The 23662-nt window shown below is 42.0% G+C and overlaps 2 protein-coding genes and 1 long non-coding RNA gene across 13 annotated transcripts in view; 2 read left to right on the plus strand and 1 right to left on the minus strand.

Moving 5' to 3' along the window:
- Positions 1–11136, plus strand: part of TWSG1 (twisted gastrulation BMP signaling modulator 1) — a 28480-nt gene extending 17344 nt beyond the window's left edge. For all 5 annotated transcript variants that reach the window (XM_075142072.1, XM_075142070.1, XM_075142073.1 and 2 more), the window contains one exon: positions 8614–11136. In XM_075142072.1, the coding sequence (XP_074998173.1) occupies positions 8614–8795 (182 nt within the window). In that variant the 3' untranslated portion in view covers positions 8796–11136. The remainder of the gene's footprint in view (positions 1–8613) is intronic.
- LOC142078865 (uncharacterized) lies at positions 1482–15243 on the minus strand. 5 transcript variants are annotated; one of them, XR_012672377.1, is made up of 5 exons: positions 15125–15243; positions 13875–14695; positions 10531–10550; positions 3401–8006; positions 1482–2634 (listed from the first exon to the last, which is right to left on the minus strand). It is a non-coding gene; the product is annotated as an uncharacterized LOC142078865 (long non-coding RNA). The 5 variants fall into 5 exon arrangements; XR_012672376.1 differs by lacking the exon at positions 1482–2634 and having other exon boundaries at positions 2648–8006; positions 13875–14001; XR_012672375.1 differs by lacking the exon at positions 1482–2634 and having other exon boundaries at positions 2648–8006.
- Positions 15244–15426: 183 nt separating this feature from the next.
- The window catches only part of RALBP1 (ralA binding protein 1), a 37436-nt gene continuing 29200 nt past the window's right edge, over positions 15427–23662 (plus strand). The window contains exon 1 of one of the 3 annotated variants that reach the window (XM_075142090.1): positions 15427–15623. The gene's annotated coding sequence lies outside the window, so the exon portion shown is untranslated. The remainder of the gene's footprint in view (positions 15624–23662) is intronic. The other 2 variants (XM_075142087.1, XM_075142089.1) reach the window with 2 other exon arrangements.

Below are 23662 nucleotides of genomic sequence, written 5' to 3' on the forward strand. Positions count from 1 at the left end.
AAATTCCTAGTGTTTTCTCTCATCTTTTCCAGGAGCCTTCTCGGTGCATCTTCTGTGCTTGTCTGAGCTCGCTTCTTCTTTTCCCTTAAAAAAGTCTGAAAAGTTCAGTCTAACTTTGAGCATGACATAACAAAAGGAGTGAGGCAGAAGTATTGAGGAACATGGAAGATGGTGTTAAAGTGTCTGATGATCTTAGGAGACACTGAACCATATGAGTTTGTTATCTCTATAATTCCTCCTGTGGCATGAGGAGGCAGTTTGTTCATGTTATTTCATGTGCACTGGCACGGTATGTTCTTTGACTTTGAAGCAGTTACCTGTAGCTTAGGAGACAGGACAGACCAAAAACTGAATCCAAATCATGTATCAGTGCAGAGGTAGGCAACTGAAACACATGGCTTCAGAGGTTTGAAAAAGCCACATGCCATAAACCATTGTATCTGGAGTAGATGTTTCTTTCTTTCATCTGAGCTGGCATAACTTGAACTCGTTAGAAGGATGGTTTGTAGGAAATCCAGGATTAATAGTAAACCTGAGTGAGATTAGCAAGATCGCTTTTTATGTTGAGGGGGGATATGTGACAGACAACCTTAAAAATAAGCAATTTGGGGGCGGGGGTTCAACTTATGGACTCATTCCTCTTATTTTATATCAATTTTTTTATATTCTCACCTTCAGCTTAGAGCTCTGACAGACTTCAGAATATTGTTTGCTGCAGGGAGATTTGGGGGAAGATGAGAAGTTTGAGGTAGTGACAGCAGTGGCATGAGAAAAATACTCTCTGCTTCTTGGTTTCCATACTAAACCTGAAATACTTTTCCCTGCAAATCATTACATCGGACTTAAAAGAATCTCATAAACAGTTCATGGTGAAATTGCTGCTTAACAGGGAAAAAAGAGCATCTGATTTGTTTTATTAGTGTAATTAATGCTTTGCTTCCTTTCCAACACACACTTCAAATATTCATAACCTCATATGTTGCTGTTGTGATGGCTCTTTTATCTTATCAATGAAAGATACCCTAATTGATGGACACGCTGCTTTTCCATAGCATTGTGAACCTTTGACCCAGTTACGTTTCTGAGTAGGACTGCTGTTGATTAAATGGAACTGTAATGGCAACTTTTCTAATTTCCTTTGGTTAAGGCACGTTAGAAAAATAAATTAATTCCAGAACTGGGAAACCAGATGGTCAGAAAGCATCTCATTCATGTGTCTTTGATGTTACTAAAACACTTGCTCGCCATTATGAGAATGATGCAGAAAGCCATGTTAAGTGGCAAGCCCACAGAAAGCCCTGTGTGCAAACACTACAGTATTTAAAGATGTAAATTATACTTGGGAAAAAAAATTATGCTTAGAACAACCTTGAATATATCCCACTGTACTTAGGTACTGCGGCCCAGATGGCTGTTCCCTGAGAGTCCTTTACTACCATACCAACAGGACGGGCTAATGATAGTTTTGGATTAAACTGGAATTTGCATTGCATCTCAAGGGTGTGGAGGAGTTTTGAGTTTAACAACACAAAGACATAACACTGCAATTTTTTCTTAGTCAAAAGTCTCCTTCATTTCATTTACTAAGAACATATTAGAGATTAGGTTGAGAGAGCTTTCACTGGAATGATGACAGTCCAAAAACAACAGTTATATTTGGAAATAGTTACCAAATGCCACTGGTTTTCGGGCTTCAGTAGACACTTAGAACAGAAATAAATGTCAGAGCTGTTCTTCTAATCACTGGTTATTCCTCCTCCATCTTAAGTAATCAGTGAAGAATTGGAAAAGGTAGAAAGTGGCTTTCAACATCCTAAACTTTAAGTATCTAGATATGTAAACCTGTGAGGAGTCTGTCATTTCTTGGTCACAATGTAGATAACTTTGTAGTGCTCTGCTTTTTCAGAAGTCATATTAAAATTTGCTTATAAAAACTCGGATTGATTCAAGCAGTGAGAACAGGAGTAGGTGGAAAGAAAAGTTGGCTGCTGGCCTTAGTCTGTTGATGTTTATTATGGTGGAAGCAAGGACAACTGGGGAATTGCACCTCTTGTGCTGGATGTTGTGCGACCCATGAGGCGGCATTGTTTTTAATACTTTTTTTGATGAGTTCATTGGGGACGCAGTAACCAAAAGGTGGAGGGGTAGTAGGTCAAGTGCTGAAGAACCTAGTGAGCATGGGCACAGAGAGGGAGCCCAGGAAGTTGCTGGAGTCTGATGGCTTCTGCCCATGCAAAGTTCAGTCACACAGTCGAGTCACTGTGGTTTAATGAGCTAGCATGTGTTAGAAGAAACACTGTAGTAGGGGGTGGGTCTGTGCATGCTCAGTTGCAGTAAATAGAAGCATAGCCTGCAGTGGAAGAAACTGAAGACCATGTCTTTACCCTTTCCTTCTCCCAAACGTACTGATAGGCTTAAGGGCAGATCTTGCAAATGGAGACGTCCTTAAGGTGACTCACTAAGCAGTTTCAAGGCCGTGACATTCAGGGATTTGAAAGAATATTCCTGTGAGCAGGAACACAGATGCTTTATGTTTTCTTTACAGTGCTGTGCCTCCTCCATTTTGTGGTTCTTCTGTGGCTTCTTGCATGCTTCACTCCAACATGGTGTCCTGGCAGCAGCCTATTGCGTTGCCTGTAAAGGGAGAGGGGCTAATGAGAGGTAGATTTTGGTAAGGGACAGTAGTCTCTGTGCTGTCTTCTGGAATACATCCCAAAATTTGGAAAGGCTCTGCCTACAAATACCCCTTGTTAGGTCGTATAACACAGTTCTGATTTTAATTTCAATGCGTGTTCATGCAGGGATCGCCGTTAAGCTGGTCCAGGGTGCCAGACTTGCTCGATGCAGTTCTGGGTGAGTGCCAGGAAAAGCAGCACCAGCCACGGGAACCCGTGAGCTTTGTGCCTGAGTGGCGTGAAGCCACCAGCCCCGGGAGGGCGGCTATGGATCCGGGAGGAGGTGGGGTGCGGTGGGATATAAAGCATTCCTTTCTCGCCCCAGCCTACTGCAAGCTCAGCCGCCAGACCTTGAACTTCCCCATTATTAACTTAATGAGTGTCTTCCCTTTCCTCCTGTGAATTGACTTTTAACGTTTTAGCTGCCAAAGTATGTGTGCACTGCTGGAGCTGCTGCAGTTCGTATCAGTAGTTTCTGGCATTTGAGCCGCTACTTCAGAGACTATTGCGATGATTATTAATCTAGGGCTACATTTATACTTTATTCTTTTCCCTTCACTTTTAGCTGATACCCTCAGAGCTCTGAACTGCGAGTTCAGATGTTTAAATAAGTGTAATTGTTTCAGATGATGACAGGATGTTGGCAAGAGAAAGAGGGGAACTAGATAATCTTTTGGCACCTGATGAAACAAAATCTGTGTTGTAGTTAAGGGTTTCTGACTTACACTGCTTGGTATGACATAGGGGATGGCGTCCGCTCGGCACTTCTGCTCCCCTCCAGTGTCATCCAGGTAGAGAAGAGCTAGAAATCCAGTAAAGTGGTATCTACCTCTGTAGGTACTCCAGGAAGATTTTTTTTTTTTTTTTTTTACATGTTTCTTTTTGTAAGTTCTGATTGGCATAAAATGGTATGGCTGCTGGATGGACAGTTACCTTTTTAAAGTACTTTTAGAGCTACTGATAAACAGACCAGCAGACAACTGAACTTACATAGCACCTTTAACTTCAAAGGTGGCATACAGGGAATTGTCATTAACTAGGAAAGTTTTTTCATCTTGTGGATAGGCATTTTTCCTTAACTTAAAAGAACTGAATTGTTTTATCTTCTCTGAATTGCTAAATTCCTCTGTAGTGCACCAATACAGATCTCGCAGCACAGACAGTATCATAGCAAAGCCTGATTGAAACGTGAGTCCATTTCTTCTGGTCATTTTGAGTTTAGAATTGATTGTTGTTTCTCCCACACAATCTTCATTGAGTATGAATTGGGGGGAAAAAAAGGTGAAAAACTAACTTCCTGGGGAAAAAAAAAAGGGCTATGTAGCTGGGAGTCCCCTGCTGCTGCTTCCCCCTCCCCTCCTCACCTGTAGTCTGTAGTCCTTACTGTGTGAAAATTGGCAAAATGCAAATGAAAGAGCTGTTACTGCACTAAGTAACATCCTTTTTATCTACACTGAGGGAGCCAAGTCATGACTATGTAATTAGGTTTGTGAAACAGTTTAAATACTCTCCCGGATCCCAACTGAGCCTGTAGGTATATATTTTTTTCCCCTGTGTAACTCTGTTTCTGCAGCCTGTAAAGAGGGATTTAATGCTCGATGCGAGGAACTCTCCTACTTTCAGTAATTCAGCATCTACCCGGGCACACAGACGCTGCTGAGGAGGGGACCCGGAGCATCCCGTGACGAACAAAAGCGCTCTCTGGCCAATCTGACTCATTCAGACCTGGCAAGTCTCGCTCACTCCGAGACTTCAGGAACAGTTTGGTAGGGTATACATGGAGCGTGTCCTCCAGCTGCTTACGAGAGCTACCGGGAGCCAGCCAGGTCTACTGCTGGCTCTGGCCTACCGTGTACAGTCTGTCCTCTCCCCTTTGCAGCATTTTTGGACTGGTCCTCTAGGACTTAATCCTCTTGGCTCGTGTGCAGGTAGAAATAAACTTCCTTCTCCATTCTCCAGTCAGTCAAGATTAATGTCTGTGGTTGTTGCTGCCACCTTAATAAGGTTGAGGTCTGGCTTTGGTTCCCATTTTGGTCCTGGGAGAGTGGTTGAGGAGACCAGTCTGACAGGGCCCGACTGCTGTCATCTGGCTCTGCCAGGGTTACGGGCCTGGTGCTGCCCGTCTTCCAGCCTCCTTCCCCCTGGAGATATCTTCACTCCTGCAAAAGCACACCTCAGTGTTACTGCTGAAGAAAGGCTTACGTGCCTCCAGCCGGGACATGATGCACAGAGGGAACGTGCCAGCCTGAAAGAGTCCTCAAGGGGAGGGAGCCAGCCTGGGCATTTCAGTCCTCTGAGGAGATGGTGCTTGAAAAGAGGGCCAAGCAGAAGTTGTCTTTGTAGTGAAGAGCTAGACGGTGCCTCTGTGTGGGTCAGAACCACCCCAGGGATTCTCAGCAGTGCATTAAAAACTGGATGCTGCTGCTCTGAAAACAAGAGGAACAGCTGGGACTAGCCATCTCCTGCTACGAGGAGGAGTAAAAGGGGAAGGACAGCCTTCGGGTAGACCAAGCCTGGGCAGTGAGCCCTGCTGTCACAGGAATAGCAGAGGCGAGACTGCTGGGAGGGGGTGCCGGTAGGAGCCACTAGCTGCTTTATACATCCTGCTGCTGGAGGAGGACCAGAGCTTGGTTTTCTAGGGATGGTACTGCCGGTTGTGTCCATCTGCTCCGCTCTTTGTGTTACAGCCTGCTTTTCCACAGGCTGTGCCTGTGTCCTGAGCCACCAACGTAGTGCATACGTCGGTTGGATTCCACTGGGCAGCAGACAGGAACTTCAGGCATAGGTAGTTCAGTGTCATTGATCTTTGCATCGTAGAAATCACATGCTCTTCTTCCACAAGAGGTTTATTTCAAGTTTCAGCAGGCATAAGCTGATTAATTGGGCTTCGTCAGAACTTCTGAACTGGTGCTGTCACAGATGAGGCTAACACAAAGGTGAACGCAGGCATGCCCTAACGCAGACGGGACTGGTCATTCTCTGGTGTGAAGACAGGCTGCAAATGCTGGGAGCAGCTAACCTCAGAGTGTGCACAACCTTCCTGATATCAACTTGCACGTTGCAAGTAGGAGTGCAGTGATCTACATGGTAGCAGTGAGCACTTCTAGCCACCCTTTGGAGAGGACTCTGGTTTCTTTAAAGATTTGTTCCACTATTATCTAGAAAGAGCCATGAGTCATTTTGCCTTCTCAAGCTGATCTGGAGACCAGGTCAGTCAGGAGGAGATGGCATCTCAAAAGCTGATTTTGCAGCAAGAAATCTTTCTGGATTAGCCAGGATTGCCTGTTTTGGGGCAGAGGCTGTGTGCCTCTAGCCAACACATTCTAAGACTGACCTTACTTACGGCATTTAAGGTCAAACTTGACAACAAAACTACTAAAAAGGGATCAAAGGAGTGAATTGGGATTAAGCAAGAGGGTATAGAGAGTATGAATACTTCTTAGAGAGGCTTCTGTGAGATTCCTGTGCTTGCACACCAGCACTGAACTGGATGACTGATGGGACACTGGTGCTTAGATCTCGTGGCAAGCACTGCCTGGAGACTCGCCTCTACCTTTTCACACTCTACTCTTCCACTGAAAAACTCCTGTGAGGAGTGGGCAGGACAGATACCTGGGAATGCCTGGGCCTCCTGAGAATGGAGGGTATATGCACCTTCTTGGGACCCAGGCAATCTTAGTTTTTTGTTGCTGGTGATGAAATGTTGTCAAGTCCTTGTGCGTTCTCCATAACAAAATGGAGCTGCTGTGTGGCACCTAGGTGGATTCTTGCCTATGAGGCTGTGGTGGCTGCATTTCCCTACCACTTTTCAGCTTTGGCTGAGCATTTCAGGTGTATACCTGGCTGGTCACTCTTTGCTCATGCTACCATAGCATACGCTTCTGTTTTGCTCTTTTCCCTTCCCCTCTGTGAATAAAGTATCCTTACTGAAGCTGTAGATATGTTGGTTGGTTTTAGGCAGAGGTTTTGTTCTCTGAGAACTCTTCCTCTCGTTGCTGTGCCTCAGGCTTTATTATAAAGGGTCATAGAAATAGAAGTGCCAAGAATGGGACAGGACTTATACAGCCACAGTGTATTTTGTTGACATTCCCAGCAGTACTTCAGGTACTCCAAGATTTCTTGGACAACTGCAGCTTTACTCACAACACAGCTTTCCTGGGAGCAGAAAACTGCTTCAGCTATGGGTCTGCATTTCCTCGCCAAGATCCTTATTGCCTATTGCATTGTATATGGTGTCTGCAAGAAGTGTCCATCAGTTCAGATCCTGAACAAGGCAGTTAATTCTCTCTTGCTTTCCGTGGGCTGGCAGCATGTCCTGTGACCCTTCTGCAGCTGTTTAGGTAGTAGTAAAATAGTTTGACAGTGATCAGGGTTCCCTCATACGTGTTTTGACAAATGATAATTCTTAAAAGGGTAGGCATGGTTTCCAAATGTCAAGGAGGAGGATGCGTCCACAGAAAAGCTGGCAGGTACGTTGTGCTGTCCTCTATGTTGTGCTATTCCTTGCCACATGCCCACAGAGATCATTTATTGTTGGTGCTGGGGAAACTCACTGTGTAGATCTGATGACTTGTATGGTGACGGAGACCCTTGCTGGCCTCAACTCACCTTTGGACCTCACCTTAGGAGCTTGCCTTGAGGTATGCATACTACTGAGGTTGCTAATCTATGGGGCACCAGTGTTTTGAAGGGGAGGTTCTGGTGCAGCCTCCCAAGACTTATTCACAGATAAGAGACTGAATAAATGCTATGGTTAAAAACTACACTGCTCCGAGAGTCCTTTGGTTACTCACCCTTCTCCATAACTCGATAATCATTCAAAGAAACGCCACTGTCTACCATTTACGTTTGGATTACGTTTTTCTAATCCATGTTGGAACGTAGGTCAGTATGTTTCTCCTGGATCCATGCGCCATAAGCAGTAATAGGCTAGAAAGCCCCTTGACATCTCCCGCTCACAAATCTGACGTGTGCAAGTGAGACATTCATGTTTGTAGACAGCTTTCAGTTGTGCTTTTCCCCAAAGTGTGCTAAGTTACACTGGGAGTAAATGTGATGCAATCATGGTCCTTTGGAGGATGAAAAAAGTTACAGTGTAATCACCCGGTCAGCACAGAAGAATGTTGGTAGAATCTGTCAGCTTGGAGAATTGGAAGTACACTGAGGAGGAATGTCTTTGTTTTATAGTTGTGGTGAATGCCTCAGCTCCAGTTTGAGGTTGCAACACCAAACTTCATGGCATTTCAAGTAATTGCATGGATGTTAGAAGAATAAAGTCGCCGCTTAGGCAGAAGGGGTTTCTTAATCTTAGTAGTAAAGCTGGTGGTGTTGCTAAAAAAAGAAGAAAAAAGTGCGCAGTTTCAAGTTGAGGAAAACAGGATTCTCTAGCTCTGTGATTTAATGTAGTTTAAGAATATTGTTGAGTTGTGGGGGGGAGGAAATGTTTACACTTAAATAAGTGGCTTTTGGTGTTTTCTAAATAACTTCTCTAAAACAGAACTATTTAATGATAGCATACAGTAACTGCTGGCAACTGTGAAAGTGGTATCTTGGTGATAAAGGTTCAGAGGACACATGCTTGCTTCTTATTTTGGCATAGCCCATCGTTATACTTTAAAAGGTATCCCTCATAACTGTGGAACACAAAAAAAAAAAAACAACAAAAACATTCTTGCTTGTGACTATAGAAATAAATGAATCCAGAGGCAGAGCAGATAACAGGTTGAGTTGTAGATACTGAAAACTTGAAGTTGATAGGTTGCACCTGGGGTCTCTGTCTCTTCTCTCTGCTTTCACTATCACCTCTTTTTTCTTTATGCCTCATAGTCATGATGATCTGCAATCCTACTTCAAAAGCTGCACATTAATTAATTTTTAACTAACCTTTAAAAATATTTTAAGACCTTTTAAACCAAATTTTTTCCCCCTCTTGGTTTAGAACACATGTGTACTGTGGTGTATTTTGATGACTGCATGTCAATACATCAGTGCAAGATCTCTTGCGAGTCCATGGGAGCATCCAAATACCGATGGTTTCACAACGCCTGCTGTGAGTGTATTGGGCCAGAATGCATCGACTATGGCAGTAAAACTGTAAAATGTATGAACTGCATGTTTTGAAGCAGGAAAACTGTAATATAGCAATACTGAGGCCAAAGTAATCTCTCTCGGTTAAAGAGATGGGGATTGCAAATACTGCGTTTTGGTGGAGTGCCTACTGGTTGCAATTAAATGTACCTGGTTGAAAAAAGATGTATAAAATCTGAAAACTCTTTTTTCTTTTTTTTTTTTTTAATTCATGTAAGCAAGGCTAACTAGTAGAAGTTTCAACACTATGTTTTACGTTTATTTTTCTTTATTTCTGCTCGAATGGTACAGCCATGCTCATCCTTGCTGTTCTGATTGTTTTCCTTTGATTTGAAAGTATTGACTATACTGGTTTTCAGAATGTAGTACTATATCTAGTAGTTTAGAGTAGGGAAACCTTAAGAATATGGTAATGAGATTCCCATCATCTAAATTCAACAAATAATTAAATGGCTGCTAGGTTGGAGGGAGGGGGTAGTTGTTCTTTAGGGGCTGTTTTTTGGTTTTAGTTTCTGGTTTTGTTTTTTTTTTTTACTTTATTACCTTCCAGTTTTTGAGCTTAGCCTTCTATTGTGAAAATGGTATTTGGGGAAAAAGAAAAATTCATGCCTTCTCTTGAAGTTCCAATGCATGGGCTGTCATGGATAAAATCCTAACTTCTTAGAAGGGCTGCCCAACAAAACACTATGTATGGGACACTTTTCTTCCAAGTTTCATTTGCCCTGCTCTCATACGTACATCGGGGCCTGTGTTGTGTGATTTTATATATTAAAAAAAAAAAAAATCATTTCAGTCTTCTCTTAGATACCAAAATAAAGCTGTTAAGTGCAGTTGCATCTCCCTCCTTTTGCACTGCTCTAGGGTTGCTTACTCCCTGAACGTTCAGTCCAGTAAAGGAAACATGAAAGGTTATTATTGATTTAATGGCTAAATGAATAAAGAAGAATGAAACAACATGAACTAGCAAGTGGTATAGGGTTACCAGTTGAGCAGTTGGCAGTAGGCATGTTCCCATTTAGTAGTTTGCTGTGAATATTTATTCCAAAATATTATTCTTTTTTTTTTCTCCCATGAAATGTTGTCACTGAAGAAGGGAAGATGTGTCCACAAAGACAAAATTCGGATGTTCTGAGTTCAGAACATTCTGTCCATTTTTCTAAGTAAGAGTTTTAATATGTTGACAGTTACATAGCATTACAATGACCCAGTTAGGTCTCCATTGATAATGGTACTAAGTACAAGAATGAAGTGTATGAGTAATGATCAGCTTTTGGTATTTATAATGATGTGGGTTTTAACTCCTTGAAATTTTTTTTAATGCATATATGCATATGCACACACAAAAAAGAATTTGACTATTCATGTTTCTCTCACTAACCACAGTCTAGAGGGATTAAACTGTTTTCTAGTCGCACCTGTCTATCTGTACCATGTACAAATGAAAGCAGTCATTTTAAATTTATTTTGTTGAAAAGTTTGCCTGAATGGCTTTTTGATCTTTTTTTTATCATGATACAGTTCTTTCAATACGATGAAATAATAATAATAAAAAAATCTACTCTTGTGAAATAATGTTACTTTCTTTAGTCTCTTTTTCAGCTATAAAAGGTACTTGAAAGATTAATGTTTATTGTTTTGAACTAGTGGATAATGAAATACCTTGATACTTCAAACTTGCAATTAAGTGATAAGAAATCATAAACGTGAATAGAAAAACTTAGCTTATCATGAAGGAGTTGTTCTTCCTGTATTTGACAATTCATGTTACCTTTTCTTCTGCTTGAGTTTCTTAAAATGAATGGAGAGAAAGAATATGTTAGAGTAGCTGTGACTGATTTTAGCTGGAGGGTGATGCATCATCGTTCTTGACCAAGATAGGAGACATACAGTAAGCATTGCTACAGGTCATTAACATGCTTAGGATTCTTGCAATGTTAAATTATTGGAAACATTATGGTAGTTCAGAATCGTCTTGGGGAAAAAAACAGGGCTGATGTTTCTGGCCAGGCACCTGCTGCCCCATAGATCTGTGACACCTTTTCCACTTACATCATCAGAATTTCATTGTGAGGTCAAGTCAAGGGAACAGCAAGGGTAGGGAGCGGGAAGGAAGGGGGGGTCTGGCCTAACTGGTGTCCAGGAAACACTGTGGGGAACAGCATAAACATGTAAATACAGTTGTCTGGGTAATGGCCTGAGAGTAGGTAGTGAGGATGCACGCTTTCTGGGACTTGCCTTATTTTTTGTAATTCCTGACACTGTCTAGAGTTTGCTGTAAGCGTTGTGTGTATGCAAATGTCATACAGCAACATCCAGTGTATTTTATTACGATGAGTGTTTTAAGAGGTATTTTAATAAAAAGACGTTACTGGTTCTTGTGTTTTCTTTCTCATGATTTTCTCAGGGCAAATGTTACCAGGAAGCATAGCATAAAAGTTTTACTGATCTAGATGGATGGAATAATACAGAGAATTAATAAATCTTCAGCAGTTTTTTCCAAAACTAAAATTGTAGTTGCCTTTTAAGTTTTTTCTTTACATGAGTCAATAAAATAGAATTTTATTAATAGTCAAAACGTTCTTTCTGACAGAAATAATTTTGGAAGGTTGTTTATTTAGTCTTACCCCATTTTGCAAGAAAAATAATTTATTTGGGGGGCTTTTATTTCACTTAGGTCTGGATACCAGCAAACCATCACCTACCTAAGTGCTTTAGAATACTTAAGAACATGCTTTAAAAACTTTTCTGGCTAGGAATCTTCTTCGGGTAAAGCATCAGCCAGTTTTCTCACTGTCCTTTGGGATAGCAAGGTAAATCACTGAATTTAAAGGGAAGCAAAAAAGGGAATGCGTATAATAAGGAATTACACAAATCCCCAGTCTGTTGGAGTTCTGACTGAGAAGGGGTTGTGAAGGCCTTTTGTTACTCCTTCTCTAAAAGTAGAGAATGTTTTTATTTAGTCGCTTTGTTTTAGGGGTTGATATGGTGTTTTTTTTTTTTTTTCTGGTTGGTTGGGTTTTTTGTTTTGTTTTGTTTCTCCCTACAGGCACTTTGTTGCTCCTAAATTTCAGAGGCACTGACACCGTGCAGAGAGAGTGAGTACAATGGCCATTATGTGAAATTGCTTTCCTGTCATTTCTTAGCCAAGTTCCTGGCTTGCTTTTAGTACATTTAATGGATTTCACATCTAGTACTTAAAAAATGTATATAAGAACACCTGCTTTTATCTCTAATAACATATCTATGGTCTCTCCAGTATCTATCCCAAAATTACGGCTGATTTGATACCTGGCTCCCAAGCCTCCCGTCCTGCTGGCTGGCTGGTCTGGCTTGATGTTTGCTGGCGATCGCACACTGACACACAGACCCACACAACACACACACACTCCGGTCTCTCCAGCCACGGGCACGCAAGACATGCAGGCCCCTGTGACTCGTGGTCCCCTCTCTGGTGGCTGGCACTTACATCTCCATGCACACAGCACAGAGACCCCCTCACCCAGGAGAAGAGTTTAATGAGAAGACAGGACAGACCGGTGATGAGGTACCTGCAGGGCATGGCCAGACAAGTGTACTGACTGGCTACCTGTTTGCAGCTGACCGGCCCCTTTTATCTTCTTATCCCTCTTTTTCCCTGTCTGTCTTCCTCCCCAAACAACCCTCATCCCTCCCTTTCCCTGCCTTTGGTCCTTCTGCTACAAATCCTTATAGTAAGCCTTATGCAATCCCAAAATGCTCTTCCCCTACGTCCCAGCAGTCCCATACGCCTGTAGGCAGTAACCCCACCTTTCTAAGTGCTCTGGAGAGCTTCTCCCATAATTCACAGTAATGGGTGTCACCCCTGGCCCATGGACTGATGGCAGTCATGGGACAGCCCTGGGAGGGGTTCATTTCTCTGGGTACTGTATTGGGGTTCCCCCACCTGCCGTTGTGCCACTGCGCTCCTTTGTGCTCAGGGAGAGGAGCGTTGATCACATAACCTAACGTTTTTGCTGATTATAACGTCTGCTGGGTTTTGCAAAAGAAACGCTTGTACAAAGATTTGCCACGTGCTCTTGGCATGACATCTCACCAAGCAGTACATCGGTAAAGTTTGTGCTACTCGCATAACAAAACATACTTAGATACAAGACTTTGCAAGGAACAAAGCAGATGCCTTTCAAACAAATCTAAGATGTAAGGCTGCCAAACCCCAAGTTTTTAATATACTCTTCATTGCTTAAGTATTTTTAAATTTTCTTCTTATTGCAAAGATCTTGGAATCATGTGACTCCATAGTGCTCATGGGAGGTGTATAGGCAGAGTTCAGTGTCATACAGCTCTTTTGTCTCTCCTCTTCTCCTGTGGTGTGGTGGTACTTATGAATAACTGATAGTTTTTTCCCAAATACATTAACTAATCTATTACTTCTAGCTTTTCCATTGTATATTCAGGCGCTCATTGTTTTGCATGTGTGTTTCCATATGTGGCCAAACAGTGTCTTTCATAAGTTACACCTCTTTATGACTGCTGCGTATTCCTTTATTGCTAATGAGAATTATGTAGTGTGCCTAAAGATATCCCAGAATAGTACAATCCATGTAGACTCCCATCTCTCCCAAGACAAAGTCAACCCCAAAACTGGCTTTCTTGAAGTCGTAGTGTAACTGAGAGGGAATGGGAAGGAATTACTCATTCATTAACACAGCTCTGCCTTTTTCCCTTTTTTTTTCCTGATAAAATGCTTTCTAAAGGTCCCCTCCATTATTATTTTATTACATTTATGAGGCTCAGGTACATCACCAAGACTGAACTTCAAAGCAGAGACCTTGCCACTGCAGAGTCTTTGCTTGACTTTGTCCTTAAAGCAGTAAGAATTTACCGAGCGAACATGGGGCACAGAGGATGTAAGGAAGTGCCTCGGTCTCTGTAAGTAGGCCTCAGACCACAATGAGTTTTGTAAGTCAAAAGTCATCCAAATGTATTTCACATGGCAATAAATTAGTATAGTCAGCACTGCACACAATCACTTGTTTGTCGTCTTCAAAAAAAAGAAGATTCATTCTGGGTTCATTAGCTGATGGGCCTATTGTGTGTGAACTTGTGTTGGCAGCAACCTCTGATAATACTTACTCTTCAGAGTTGAGAGCCTCTGGCAACTGTCACTTCAAGTGGAGATCCTCACAGGCAATCATCTCAAATTACTACGGGATGTTACTGAAGTAACCTTTCTCTCTTCTTTTGCCAGAAGTAACAGAGCCTTTGTATAACAAAAAAAACCATTAGCTGCGATGTTAAGTTAAATACACCAGTAAGCCCGTGCTGTTAAGCTGTTTCTTCTGGAGGGGAGGAGGTAAATTGGAAGTTCCGTGGTTATGTAATATGTTGTGGAGACAATATCTCTGTGCTCCAACACTAATCGGAGTGTTTACAACCCTCCCCTTTGTATTTTCTACTGAATAGCACAAATTCCTGTGGGGGATCTTTCACATTAGCGCAGGAGTTTGCACAAAGAACCCATTTGACAGGGACTCAGCAGCACTGAATCTCAAGTGGGTAAATGAAGCAGGTGGCACGCTGCCACAGTGTTAACATGTCCAATAGCCCAGGGATTATGTTTGAGGCTGTGGGAATGAATCGGTCTGCTTCTTACTGAAACAAATTCCCTTGTTGATGAGGAATCCTGAAAAGGATTCAAATTACACAGGTGCTTAACATAACAGAAACTTGCATTGTAAGAGACAAAGAATACAAAATTCCTTTTAACATTGCTGTAAACAGGATGCATGTTGGGATGGAGATGTGTTTCTTGGCACAAGTCGCCTCAAATCGCATCCAGAGCCTTTCTCCATTGTCCTGTATTCCGGACAGTGGCAGAGACGAGCGGGTTAATGATTCAAGGTCAGATTCGTTATGCAAGATGAAGCCAAAGTCGATGGCGGCTCCCTTGTGAGCTGCAAACGTAGACGTCAGTAGCAACGTTATTCGGAAAGCAGGCCAGATGCGACCGCCTGTAGAGCTGTGTCAGCTCTTGTATTTGTGTTAGCGGCTTTTGATGGTCGCTGGCTTCCCACTGTTACAAATTTTATCTCACAAGGGGTTTAGCCACAGGCTGCTTCAATCGCTGCTAACGCTTACATTTCCTTGTAAATCTGCCCAGAAGAGCAGGCGGGTCGCTGCCCGTCTGCCCTCAGCGGCTTCAGGAAACTTGCCGAAGCCACGTTACCGGTTTTTCCCCGCCGGGAGGTCACTCACTGAGGCAGGAGGGGCGCGGGGCGCCCTACCCCGCGGTCCCCTCAGGCAGCCCCTCGCTGCCCAGCTCCCGCCAGCCCTCCTCACGCCCGGCCTCCTGCACCCACCTCCCTCCGACTAGCACTGCTCACCGCTGCCGCGGGCCTGGGGGCTTTAAAAATCAGGGGGCGAGGAAACAAGCGAACCACGGCCCGTCGCCGGGAGTTGTAGTCCGGCGGCCGGAGGCCGGCCCGCCGTCCCTGCCGGTGGGCATTCCCGAGAGAACTACAGTGCCCGTCATGCCCTGCGCGCGGGAACGGGCTCTTCCCCCCGCGCCCTCACAGCACTGCGCCTGCGCAGAGCCCCTCTCCTGGGGGAGGAGGGATCGTCGGCGCACGCGCCTCCCGTCCCACAGGCCGCTCCCCCCGCCCCCGGGCGCCCCGAGCGGCGGAGCGAGGCGGCGGCGCCTGCGCGGTGGCGAGCTCGCGCCGCTCCCCGGCCGTCCTTGCGAGCCGGGCGGCGGAGGCAGAATGGGGCGCGAGGCGGGGCCCCGCGCGTGAGGCCGAGGCGGAGCCGCTGCGCCGGCGAGCGGGACCCCGACGGTTAGTGCCCGCGGGCGGGGGTCTCCGGCCCGGCCCCCTGCCGTTCCCGGTGAGGGGCGCGGAAGCCGTGTCCGGGCTAGCGGGGAATAACGGGAGGCGGGGAGCCGCCCCCGCCCCCCAGGCGCTGCTGCCGGGTGGGGGAGGGGCCGGCCTGGGCTGCCCGGAGGCTGGGGGAGGGGCCGTTGGGGACTCCGCCCCCCTTCCCCCTCACCCGGCCCGGTGCCGCTGGCGGCGGCGGCTCGGCGGGCCCCGGGGCTCTGCCGTCCCCCGCAGGCGCGGGGGGGGTGCCGCGCTGGGGACAGGCCGTGCGTCCCAGCGGCGACTTCTTGGTCGGGCTACTCGGGAGGGGGGCCCGGCCTCTGTGCTTTATTTGCTGGCCGTGTTGTCCCTCCTGTCCTTAGGGGAACGGGCATCGTGCGCCTCAGGGTGGGCGGCGGGCTCCTTGTGCAGCCGGTTTTCTTAAGCTTTTATGCACGCTGAATCGTGCGGGGTTCACTGTAGCTCAGGCTCAGATTAGAGGTCTGCTGGGCTGTGGGCTAGCTTTCTGTGAGGTTGTTTTGGGGTTGTTTTTTTGGGGGGGGACAGGTCGGATTCTTTCATTTATTTATCTTCACCTAGAGGTCATATCTTAAAAACCAGAAAACTCTTACCATTATTGTCGTTTTTCTGCATCTGGTATGTTTAACAGGTTCTAAGGATGCTGTGTTTTCTGCCTAATAATGTTGTTTAGAAAGCGTGTGTTACCATACATCATATGTCAGTGTGTGATGTATGAGTAAATAAGCAGATCTTACTCTTAAGTGCTTATGTATGTTAAAACAAACCACAAAGAAAATGCCAGCAATCCACATTGACAATTTGAAAGTACCTGTTCGTGAGAATGGTGTGGTTTGGATTTCCACCCTCCCTGCCCCAGTGTCCCAGAGGTTAATGGTCATCCTTAATGAGGAATAATAATAAAACATAATAGGTTAAGGCCTTTTTACCAGTTACATAAACCAGATGGATTTGTGTAAGTCTTTTGTTCCAGCACTGCAAAACAGCCATAATTGCATTCTTATACCCGTTTCTCATCTGGAAAGTACTTGAAGCGCTTACTGTGCATGTTCATCATTGCTATAATGCACTCATTCAAGGGTGATGTTAAGGCTCTGTTGGATATGATGCAGGATAGTAATGGGTCTGAATTTATTAGCGAGCTTAAAGAAAAATGGGAGAGAGATCCCTTAGATTTGGGTTTTGATGTCATTTGAGGTGTTGCATACAGCTTCTGAAGAATGATACCATACGGCTTCTTCAGTTTAATTTAGTACAGGCCATATATAGTATAGTTATGCAGTGTGACACATACTCTTGAGGGGCTCTTTTCTACAGAGAAGTAAAATAGAAATAAAAAAGCTTCCAAACTGTTGTGGTTTTGAGTGTTTACTATTTCTAAGTGTATGAAATTTACTAACCCCCCCTGCTGTAATGTTCTAGGTAGCTGGGTCAAAAATAGGGTGTTTATTACAGAGAAGCAGGGAACTTTATGTTCACTGTTCTAGGGATCTCATTTTTAACTTTGAGAAAATAAGTTGTGTTCTTTAGTTTTCCCACTTCTGAAACAGAAGATAGGAATAGCTGCCTCAAAATTTTAATACTCCAGGTGCAACTCTGGTATTATTCTTTGTTGAGGTGTATTCAGGGGTGGAAGGGCTTGTTTTGTGTTTTGTTTTGGGTTTTTTTTCCCCAAAAGAAAGGATTTCACTGTAAAACCCTTGGTGTGATTGTAGTTATACTGGGAAAAAAAGTTTTTTTCTGTAAGGGAGCTTATTTCCATTTCTATATATGCATGTCTATACCAGAATATATTGTCTTGGTATTGCAGTAACTGTGTTCTTGCTTCAGATCTGCATGGCTTAATTCTGTAGATGTAGTTAAAGCAAAACTGATGTGCATATGCACAGTATCTAACACTTCGGGGTTCTGATCTCAGTTGTACCCTTTAGGCACTTCCCTAATATTACAGAATTAGGTTTGAATATTTTTTGAGTAAACACTGCTGTTTCTTACAAGCTGTTTTTAGACTAATGTGGAAGATGCTGCTGTTTAGCAATTAATACCAAGAAATGCAAATCTACTTTCCTTCTATAAAGCTTGGTGTCATGTAGCTGGCCTCAAAATGCCAAAATAAAGTATAGTATGACATTTATCTTCATTTTATCGTATGTCTAGTATAATCTGCTAAGCTTTTCTCTGAACTAATGCATCTGATTATTTTGAATCAGTGAATGATTCACTACCCTTAAAACTAGTCATGGTTTGCCATGTGCCTGCTTCAGATTTTCACCTAAAGAATTAATCAGCTCTTTCTGCTGTTCACCTGAGCCTCATGGACCACAGTTTTCAAATTGTTGCTCAAAAAAAAAAAAAAAAATCAAATGAGCCCATAGTTGGGCTGGAAGTAGCCTGTGGGAGGGTTGCACTTAGGCTGCATCCCCAGACATGGTGGTGTTGAGAGGAGAGGTGATTGTTGTGCAAATAACAATTATGTCTTCTGCCTGCCATGGCTGAAACCGGAAAGGTAAGGATGCAGGTTGATTTTACAAAAAGGAAGGGTATGACTCCTTTCCTGTCCATACTTATCCTTCCCATCCCAGCCATCCCTCACCTTTTGGGCTTGACATCAGCGAATACAAACGTGGTTGAAGCTGTGAAGAGCTGTGTAGTAGAGTGAAAGAGCCTTTGATGTTGGCCGCAGCAACAGCAAGCCTTCGTCTCTGAAGCTGAGTAACAGCAGGGATCCCACGCTCCTTGCTTCCAGTTTTTCTTTAGGCTGCCATAGAAAGGGGGGGATGACTGCTTACTTGGGGCAGCTGCTGGGAAGCAGGATGGGGAGGGATATATATAGTTGCCCGAGTAAGGAGTGGTGATTCAGTAAGTAGGCTCACGCAACACTCGGCTCAAATATATCCAAAGAGATTATAGTTTATTCTGTCCTGTTACTAGGAGATAGTGTACTAGGAAAAATTATTTTATTTAGGTTTCATCAATAAAGTGCTGTGACAATTTTGAATTACTAGGGAAAAATTTGTGAAAAAAATACAAAGAACAGTGGCTTCAGTGGATAAAGTAGTTTATTGAGAAGATAAAAACCAAAGTTAATACCTAAACAAAATATGGCTGACCAAAAATATCTTGGAAATATAACTGGGGTTCTTCGTGTTGTTTATTAGTTGTGCATTGAAAAAGCAGCAGGCATCTTTTTTTCTTGTCTAATCTATGAATTCCAAGTGTGTGTGGGAGACTGAGATCTACCAATTTGAAAATATGAGATCACAGTGTTTAGGAGCGATCAGTTCACTACGTACCAGTAGTATTTCCTTTGGTAAGTAAATAAGATGTAATTAAATAGAGAACACGGTTTGATATTTTTTCCTGGTGTAGCTTCTGTAACACTAAGTAAACAAAAGTACAGATAATGAATGTTTCCCAGTTTCTTCCAGAAGCAGGTTGGCATAACGTCCTGACTAAAAAATAACAACTAATTGCTTAATAAACACAGAATTTTATAATAATAAATAAGTAATGAATAAATAAAGAAAAAGTGCTCACCAGTTGCTAAACGAATATTAATATAAATCTGAATCAGTATAGTGAGCTATTAAATAGCTTGAATGAATGTGGTATGTAGCCCAGTTTAAAAAAACATTAGTAGAGAAAATGTTATGTTTAGTTCTAAATACAGAAATTTAGTATCCTCTTCTATGTGCAGAATTAAATCATGTAATTATTCTGATACCATAATAATTGAAGGGCATGATTTAAGTCGCTTCATCCTCATTGGTGTGCCCTTAATAGTTTGTCATCTGTCCACTTGTTTTAAGTGCTGGGAAAATATGTAGAAATAGAAACCTTAAGCAATAAATGCAATTATAAAATTTCTTTAAAAGCAGTTTTACAATTCTTGATGTTATGGATTAATTTACGGTATGACCTTGTAGGCAAACCCTGGCTTGCTTCCATCTGGGCCACTGTCTTTCCTGGAGGAAGCAAGGAATGGCTTAATGATTCTTGCCAGCTACAGCCCAACACAAAGCACAGCGCTGGGAAAGACGTTGCATAAGTGTGTAGCGATGCACTATTTTAGCTTCTGGGGGATACGCTTTTTCATAGGAGTAGTTGCTGCCCTCTACTTCAGTGCAACGGAAGGGGCAGGTTTGCAACTAATAGGAGCATTTCTCATTTCCACACTGTCTTCTTTATTCTTTTTCTTGCTCACAAGGAACTGAGCTTTTTTAGGCTGGCTATTTTGGTCTCTGGAGGCACACAAGGAAAGAAAGGGATGAGTGATGGCTGCTTGCCTGAGGTGGGAAGGGGCCAGATGGCTGCTGTAGAGGAGCGAGTGCTTGGTGGTAAGGTTTGACATTCCAAATCAGAATGCAAGTTTGGACCAAACTGAAAATTATTTTAAGGAAAATAAATTTAGTTTCAGGTTGGTTGTTTTGTACATCTGCTAGCAGTGAATAACTCTTCGCTCGAGTCAATTCATATAGTTATGTATAGATAAAATGTATTTTTGTTTCATTTTTGTCCTCTGTAGGATGAAAATTTCACATGTTTCTATGATCTAGCTTCAGTCAGTGCATGAAGTTTACTTCCTGTTTTACAGTTTCAGTAGGATCCCTGGGCTTCTGTATTATGGGTAAGTGGGCTTCATGCTAGAAAACAGACATCTGGCAGGAAGGAACTCTTGGGACTGAACATAGATCTCTGGTACTACCAGAGCTTGAGCTGGATACACAGTTTTTAAAAACACAATATATGATGATAATACTGTTAACTTGACACTTGTGGAAAAAGAACTATCGCAGTGACAAAAATTGCAGCTTCTCTTTTTCACAAAAAATTTGGTAATAATTCTGCAAAGATATCACTTCTCTTTAAACCTACACCTAACTTTTTAAAATAGGAGTCACCCTGGTAATTAGGCTTATTGCTACTTTAACATTTCTAGCCTGTCCAGGTGTGTTTTTTAAATATGACCATCACCAGTCAAGGTGCAGAATTTTTTTGGATGTTGCAATGAAAATAAATTTTCACTGATTTTTATTAGGATGAATTAAATAGAATGCAAAATGTAAATTCTAATGCTAAACATGCCAGCAAAGAAGCTCTCCCATTTCATGGTATTAGTAGTGTTTTTCTATCATGTTACTATAGAAGTCCATAATTCTTGGTTATTGTTTTCTTCTGTCCAATACACTGCTTTCACATACTTAATATTGAGTGTATTAATTTAATATTGCCTGATGTAAGATAATTAAATTGGCAGATATTTTACTATATTTGTAATAATCTAACTCTAGTAGATTTTAATATTGTGAACCAAATGCTATATAAAAGCATAATGCTGATCTGAACAAAACCTAAAATACCTTTTTTTTTTTTTTTTTAATCGGATTCAAGAAAAGTATCATCTGACACCCTCCTCTTTTAATTTTCAATCGTGGTGGCTTCAAAGGAGATGCTGTTGTTTTAGGATAGCCTAAAGAGCGTTTCATATTTGATGGGATTTTTTTAATTGATTGAATGGACTAAAAATGTAAGAGCTTGGGAGAAAAAAAAAGCAACCAATTGAATAGATTTACCCAGAAACTCCTTGGATTATTTCAGTCTAGTAGTTTTAGCTTTTCTTATTCTTTAGATGTTTTAATCTTTACAAGTTCTGTAAGTTTTCTTTGTGCTGGCCACTTGCAAGCTAATCTTAGATGCAGAGATCTTTCACAGGTCATGCTTCTGAAGTTTTAATCCTGAAATTTGGGGTTGCAGTTCTCCAAAATTTATACAGCTTGTACCACTGGTGATGAGGTGTGTTTTTATCAGTCATGTTTTGAAAAGGATTTTAAAAGCCGTTGGGGGAAAGGAAATGCAACTTTGCAGCTAAAAGAGGAAGTGATGAATATGTGGAGTTCTTTGTTGTCTCAATGGTTCGGTAAATTAATGCGACTGGTATACTAAGATGTAGATTCAAATCCAAGTTCCTCAACAAAGATAATTAAGAAGAACTAATTTTCTAGCAGTGACTATCACAAATATATCTTGGAATATGACAAAATCTGTATACTCTACCAAAAAACAATCGAGAAGTTGCTTCTGTTGTTACCTGCAGCACTCCTTTTGTGTGCTACAATTTTATGATATTTTATTTATTTTATGATAAAACTGGCTTACTATTTTCTATTATGGTTTGGCTTCTTTTGGTTTCTAGTTCTTTATAAATCCTTCTTTTGTAAGTTTTTAATATGCTATTTCAGTCAGACTTTGAAGACTTCTAAAAGATACACAAACGTATGTCACAGAAGTTTGCAGTTAGTGCGTGTCATTAGAACAGTCAGTTACAGATGCATATTTTTGACAGGTAATTACATTTGGTGTTTTTTAGTACTTAAGAGCAAGGATTTCACCACTCTTAAAAATGCTTTATACTATCGGAGGCAGTTTATTTTCTTTCTGAGGCGGGGGAGGACAATGGCACTATTTTGTCTTATGTATACTAGAGCTTCCATTAAACTACCTACACTAATTTTATTTAAAGCAGCGTGATTTTTCTTGTGTAGACAAAGCTATACAACAGATTTGGGAATGGCAGTCAGAACTTGTTTGGTCCTGTGCTATCAGATACTGAACTTTTTTGCCAGCCGTCAAGCATAATTTTAGTGTCTATTTGTGTTATTATTCTGTTCATTTTTATTATATTTGGCAAGTAAATTGAAAACAGCAATCATTGTGTATTTCATAAGGTATGTTTTTTTAATGATACTCTGAAGCCATAGGATTGCTGAAAATTACTGCATTAGGTGCTACAGACTGAGCTGGAGCTAGTTTTAGAAAATATATGTGAATTTAATTTTAAATTCTAAGGATGTTTATACATTTTTCTAGAAAACTCATATTTCATGTAAGTTTTCTTGTAAGGCTGTTTGGCTATGTAAATTGGCATAGAAGACAAATACTGTGAACCTGAGGGTCCTGCTGCTGTTTCAGTAATCAGTAATTTAACTGATCAGTCTTCCCCATAGTTGCCTCTGAAGAAGCCTTTGCTGGCTGCGGAGGCAGATTCCTGCTTCCCAGCCGTTCGCTGCAGAGAGGAACCCTGGAGACCAGGGCTGCTGCCCCGAGCTGGGTGGTGCCACGCCTTGCCTTGAATGTATTTGTGAATGTTTTCAGTGTTCACATGCATGACATTTTGCAACATCTAAGCCCTGGAGGTAGTGATGTTAATCATAATTAATAATCTACTGAGCTTATAAATATTTAAATTGACTTTCCCCTTGGGTATTGAGTGAATCTGGGGCAGAGGTGGAAAACAGAACTTGTTAGTCCCAACTCTACATATGGTACTGAAAAAAATAACTAAAAACTTAGAAATTTACAGAAAGGCTAATACTTCATGTGGTCTTGATGAAGAGTGGTCATTGGCATTGATGGAAATATGTCTGAAAAGAGGTGATGATATAGTCGTCTTTTTGTGTGGAAGCTTATATACCATGATAAAAAAAAAAAAAAAGATAATTTTCTTTTACATATAGCACGGGTTTGACAGACATCGGCATCTATTCCAGCAGGTTGCAGTGCTATAGACGTAACATGGATCAATAAAACTATTATTTTGTTGGCATGGCTCAAAACACATCTCCAAATGAAATAAGCTACATCAGAAAAAAATTTTTTGGTGGGTGAAACTGCATCTACAATAAGGCTTTGCTAAAAACTGCTGTGCTGGGAGCAAGGAAACTTTATACTCCTATCCATTATAGTTAAGTTGGGAAAACATTTGCATGCAACCCAATCTCCAGTTGATTTTACTCAGTATGGGCCTAATAAAACAACCGGTGAAGGCAGAAGGGGAGACTTTCCTTTTACTTTGGTTTCTAGGTCAATAGCTACTGATGTTAGCTTGACAATATACAGGACTCTTTAAGCCAAAAAACAAAGGTGCTGCAGATAGACATAGTTATCAAATAATCACTAAAAATAATCAACAGATAGAGATAGTTATTAAATAATCACTAAAAATAATCAGAGAAGCTGTTACATAAACAGTTT

The sequence above is a fragment of the Calonectris borealis genome, chromosome 2 (genome assembly GCF_964195595.1).
Source record: "Calonectris borealis chromosome 2, bCalBor7.hap1.2, whole genome shotgun sequence".
NCBI classification, from domain to species: domain Eukaryota; kingdom Metazoa; phylum Chordata; class Aves; order Procellariiformes; family Procellariidae; genus Calonectris; species Calonectris borealis.